The sequence below is a fragment of the Balearica regulorum genome, chromosome 7 (assembly GCF_011004875.1).
Source record: "Balearica regulorum gibbericeps isolate bBalReg1 chromosome 7, bBalReg1.pri, whole genome shotgun sequence".
Lineage (NCBI taxonomy): Eukaryota > Metazoa > Chordata > Aves > Gruiformes > Gruidae > Balearica > Balearica regulorum.
The window spans coordinates 27778053-27783528 of record NC_046190.1 but is presented as its reverse complement, the minus strand read 5'-3'; the positions used below and the strand labels follow the sequence as shown (position 1 = coordinate 27783528).

The window sequence follows — 5476 nt, the reverse complement described above, 5'->3', positions numbered from 1 at the left end:
GCACACGGCGGCATCCCGAGCTGCCCGCTCCCGCAGCGGGGTTAGGCGCGCCGCCGCGGTCCGGCACCGCCGGGCTGGACACCGAGAACCGGCCCGTAGCTGCGCCTGATTTGTGAATAAACAACTTCCTAGCAAGTGCTGCGAAGGTTCGCGGTAGCTGTCCGGCGGTGCTTGCCCCACAGCACCGGGGGCTGAGGAGACGTGCGGCCCCCGCGGCCCGGCGAGGGCTGACGGCCCCTGAGGGCTCGGGGGTTCCCGCCAGCTGCCGCGCAGCCCTCGGGGCTCTCCCCGTGCGAACTGGCTGCTGTGGCCCCAGAAATCCATCTGAAAAAGATCTTTTTTTAAAAAAGAAATAATTTCCAAGGACTATGAGCAGGCAAACAAGTCCGAGGGTAAAAATCTATGAAGGGCTTTCCAGTGCTATGAACTCGGACAGTAAGTACTGAGACGGGGTCTGTTTTCAGATACCAGGTCCACCACCCCATCAGGACATGACTAGGCATGCAGGAGTCAAGGTACTGTAGGCAAGAAGTGAGAAGTAGTTGTTTATCTCAACCCTGTGCCTACACCTTAAGGCAAGTCCTCCTGAAGTTATTTATAGGTACAGGCCCTGCTTAATTAAGCGGAGAGCCCTCTTCTCGGGGGTGATTTGCCTTATGCCCAGGAATGGGGAGGAGCAGAGCTGCTAAAGAGGTGTCCAGGTCATGAACCGCTATCTGTGATGCTGGCCAGATCCTGCCTCCCAGGCGGGACTGGCTGCTGCAGGGGCCGTGGCTGTCCCTGTCCTGCTGCTGGAGGAGGTGGCCAGGAAGAGGGGAATGCGCTTTGCCGGCTCCCACAAAATGAGGAACTCAAGACCCCTAGCAATGGGGTAGGCCAGCCTGATTATGAGACACATTGGAAAATTTGGATCCTCGCTATCTCTGACAAGTTACGTGGAAGAAAACAGCGTTTTCAATATTCAGCATGCAAAATCCTCCTTTCTTCTATAATCGGGAGCATTTTACAGGCAGTAGAAGAGTAGTCCAATACTGAACACTTGGTGCCTGCCCCACCTCTTCCTCAGCGTCACCTACTCGTATCACAGCAGAGATGCCTTTGTCATGCAAGTCCAGGGGAAGCTACTAGTACCATTGCCGTGAAAGTTAACTCCTATGTGTTGAATAAGCACGTAAATTGTGTTCTGGCATTCTCCACCTCATAGCAAGGAGTGAAAGTGCACAGAAATGTCACAAGAGAGTGTTGTATCCGCCTGCTCTGTGCAGATTTTTATTTGTGAAATATATGCTAGGTAGACCTGTTAAAAGCAGCTTGTAACAAAATCAGTAACTTACAGAAAAGCTCTACCCTGAGCAGTAGGTAGCTCTGTGATGGGAGAATGATTTTTTTTTTTTTCTTGGACTTGCTCACAAGAAGCATTCAGAGTGTATTCCACTTCAGCATTGGAAATGTGGGTTTGCCAATAAGGGGAGCATGTTCCCCAGAGCAGATGAAGGGGTTATAATGCCTGCTATCATTAGAGCAGCCAGGAGGGACAGCTCAATACCAAATGCCTAGCACAGCTGCCTCGATGCGGCCTTCTGAGCTCTGGCAGAACTGGGTGGCAAGGGAGGGAGAAAGGCAAACAGCTGGACGCACTGCAGAGACCTGGCTCACTTCAGAAAATGTGTAACAGCGACCCTCGTTATTTCCCCCAGACCCCTATGAGGTCGGGGTGCCCTTGCCCTACATTGCCATCAGCAGGGGAGATACCATGGGAAGACCAGGTGCTGCCTGACAGGGGGCCACCGACTCCAGGGAGGAGCCAACAGCCCACATCGTTGTTGGTTCAGTAGGGCATGCTTATTCTTTCAAATGTCCTTTTTCCTCTTCAACTCACTTTTTATGAAGTAAAGCTGTTTTGCTACAGTCTTTTGAATACCATTCTTGTCTTTTTCATAGGTTAAGTTATTATTCTTGTTCTGTATCTGAGAACAAGTCTCACTTCTCATTAAGTAGGGCTTATGAGGGAGAAGGTATATGTAAATAGAGAAATAAGTCTTTCAGGAGAGTTTTTTAAAAGTTTATTAAAGGAGTCACATATACAATCATAAATACAATCATCACCTTGTACTTAGCTCTCAGATACAACTTTTTGTGTTCCAAGTGCCTTGCAGCTATTGTCTGAAGCTACAGTTCTTCTGTAATACGTGAGTGTGTTCCAGTTCTTCAGGTCAAGACAACTGACTTCACAGCCACAGCTCAAAATCACCACCAAAAGTCAGGACTAATTTTCTGGACTTTTTGTGTACACAGCTTAATAGACGGGTTCTTCACAGAGATACCAACTTTATTAATAAAATAACAGTCTGTGTTTAAGTTTCATTTTTATTATATTTGTTTTGTTCTATAAACAAAGTAATTAAGTTAATAACATGTATTAAAATCTAGGAGTATTTAAAATATTCCAGAGCCACATTTTAAACACAAAAAAGGATATTCATTTATAGTTTTCAACATTCTAGGCTCGATACTGCTTTAATACACAACCATGGCAGCTCTCCAGAGATACACATGAAGAACACTTCCATGATTACAGTGATCTTCCAGACCGGCCATGGATCTTGAAGTCTAAAGACAGGCTCAATGTGCGAAGTGCAAAGATGGAATACAATTATATTTTTCTGTGAGTGCAGTTCTAAAAGTTCATTATCACCCAAGTAGAAAACCTTCTTTTGGCAAATAGAAAACTACAATTTGGGAAGAAAAAAAAAGAATTTAAAAAATACCATACAAAAGGAAATCACAAAAATATTGCCTTTTAAAAGGCTACACATGTGGTCATTTTTCAATGAAAACACTATACGAAAAGACCAGCAGTGTTGTCTATCAGGAACACACCTAAAACACAGACACACCCAGTGAGCCATCCCCTGCCACCACCAAGGCTGCTTTTCCCGTGCTTGTACCCCTCTCGCATTAATGCTTTCTCCACTAAAAGCTATAAATAAGTCTGTTTTCTACAGATTTCTTAAGTTAAAGAAAGAGAATTCTGAGCAGAATAGAAACAAAACCCAATGTGGTGGGGGCACAAAACCAGTGCCGTAGTCCCAAGCCTCCTGGCTGAATTAATCCAGCACAGACTGAACATGGACTAAATCTTCAGTACTGACACATTTGTGAAGATCAGCCTGCACATGCAAGTTAACTTGAGGCTGCCAATAACCAAACGCATGCAGGAATACTGTGAGCAGCTTGGTGACAGTTCCCGTAGGACAGGGTAGGGAGGCAGCACACATTCAGCAGGTTATTCTCCTGTACCCCTTGCTAACTTTGCTTATCTTCCTTCCCCTCAGAGCAAGCACTCCACACTTAGACCTGCAAAGCCTTAAGCCACTTTGGACAACACTGCCAATGGAACAAAAAAAATTGCATTAATTTTTTATCAAGCAAGCAGACCCACCGTCACAGTTTCATGTGTGACCCAAATGACAGGTTGAAGTCTGGCCACCAAAAAGGTAACTTTTTGGCCCACCTTGCTCCCCATTTTGCTCAAACAGTGGATCTAACCCAGCTCCCAAAATTTCATTTCTCACACCCAGCCAAAGAGGGTCATAGTCATTTACTGTCTCCAGCAGCTGCTGCCCATACGATGGGGCTGGAGCAGCATGTGTCCCTTGATACTCCCCTTCGTTTTTTGGAAGTACCAAAGGAGGACTACCGTGACTAGCTGCAGCCAGAGGTGGACTGTGCCTCATCTGCTCAAGCTCAAGCTTAGATTCCCCTTCACCATAATTAAAAGTGGAGCCCTTCCCAAAGGGAGAAGTGTTGGACTTGATATACAAATAGTTCTCATTCCCCAGGCCCTGGTTAGCATTTAAGTAGTTTAAGACAGGCTTCCTATACATGTTCTCTTTAGCTGCCAGGTACTGGTGATCTTCTATACAAGACTGGAAAACATGTGCATCAGAGTAGTAGCTTTCAGAGAAAGATTTCTTCAGGTATGGATATTCCTGCGCCTGCTGCACAGGGAGCGAGAGCTTGGGGGGACTCCCCACGCTTCCCACACCGAGTGGGACCCCTTTTCCCACGCAGTCCAAACCAAAGTGAGCTGGGGTCTGACCTGGGGGTCCAGAAGCGTTATCCAAGCTCCTGAAGTGAGTATCGAGCCTCGAGTACAGCTGCCCGGAGTAGGGCGACGGCTGACCGGGGAAACCCTGGTTCCCTCCCGGTAGGCCAGGCTGCAGATGGAGGAAGCTCCGGTCTGGCCCAAGACCCTGCGTCGTCCGGGACTTCTCCTGGCAGCCGCCGCCGCAGCGGGTCGGCTTTTGCTTGCCACAGGCCGGCTTGGGGTAGGCGGCGGCTTCGCTCTTCCTGTGGTTCAGCTGCCGGGCCCTCCTGTTCTGAAACCAGACCTGCGAGGCCACCAGAGACTGAGCGACCGCCCCCGCCTCGGCTCGGCCCGGCCCGGCCCGACCGGGGGAAGCCGCCCTGCCGCCCGCCCGCCCCTCTCACCTGGATCCTGGACTCGGGGATATCGATGAGGCCAGAGAGCTGCTCCCGCAGAGCGATGCCGGGGTAGGGCTCCTTCTCGAAGGCGCGGACCAGCAGCTCCAGCTGGGCCTTGCTGAAGGTGGTCCGCTTCCGCCGGCCGCCCTCTCGCCCCGCGCTGCGGACAGCGGGGCGCGTCCGGGCCTCGCCTGCGGGGAGAGGGGAGTCAGCGAGTGCCGCACCGAGCCGGGCTCCTCCAGCCCACCGCCGCCAACCCGCCCTGCCCTCCCCGGCCCCCGCCGCACCCCGGGGAGGCTTACCATCGGGGCCGGGGCTCGGGGGGAGGCTGGCGAGCTCCATACGGCCGAGGTCTGCGGACGGTGGGGCGGCACAGGCCGCTCCTCGCCTTATGAGGCCTCCGCCCCGGCCGTTAGCGACCCCCACCCGCCCGGGCCGGCCCCGCCAATGGGGCCGGGGCCGCCGGGCCTCCGAGGGTGACTCAGAGCTGTCTCCCACACCTCCATTGTCATCCCATCACCAAAATACACATAATGATGTCTCACCCCATTGAAGGAGCCAAAGCGTCTCCCAGCGAAGCCCCCGCCGCCGCCACCAACCCATCCACCTTTCTTTAATTCAAATGGAGGGTGGATAATTTAATGAAGTTATCTTTCACCTTCAGTTTGGCCCTCTGAGAAGGCTCCCCTTCTCTGCACCGCAGGCCCGGGACTCCCCCGGATGCGGGGAGGTGTCCACACCGCCCTTCTCCTGAAGGGAAACCATCCCAGCTCTTGGTGCACCCGGGTGACGGGTCCTTGTCTTCCCCATTGTGTTACCCCACTCCTGTTCCCATCCGTGGGACATTTCTCATTAACTTAGCTGCAGTAAATAAAACGCTGGTGCCTTTACTAGACATTGCATCAAACCCCACCATTGACGGTAAAGGACAAAGCCTTCCCCAGCACACTCTGTGGTCACCTGGCGAGAAAGAGCAGTCTCCCTCCCG

General features: G+C 51.5%; 1 protein-coding gene across 1 annotated transcript; it reads right to left on the bottom strand.

The window, feature by feature from the left end:
* Window positions 1–2051: 2051 nt before the first annotated feature.
* Window positions 2052–4947, bottom strand: LOC142602629 (uncharacterized). The gene is made up of 2 exons (XM_075758662.1): window positions 4495–4947; window positions 2052–4394 (listed from the first exon to the last, which is right to left on the bottom strand). The coding sequence occupies exons 1-2, from the start codon at window positions 4828–4830 to the stop codon at window positions 3453–3455; spliced, it is 1278 nt and encodes a 425-aa protein (XP_075614777.1). The 5' UTR covers window positions 4831–4947; the 3' UTR covers window positions 2052–3452.
* Window positions 4948–5476: the final 529 nt, after the last annotated feature.

Excerpts from the sequence above, each read along its gene's own strand:
- LOC142602629 (XM_075758662.1), bottom strand. The coding sequence starts at position 4,830 with ATGGAGCTCGCCAGCCTCCCCCCGAGCCCCGGCCCCGATGGTAAGCCT. Across the intron at positions 4,395-4,494 it reads TCCCCGAGTCCAGGATCCAG|GTCTGGTTTCAGAACAGGAG; the intron begins GTGAGAGGGGCG and ends GTGGCCTCGCAG.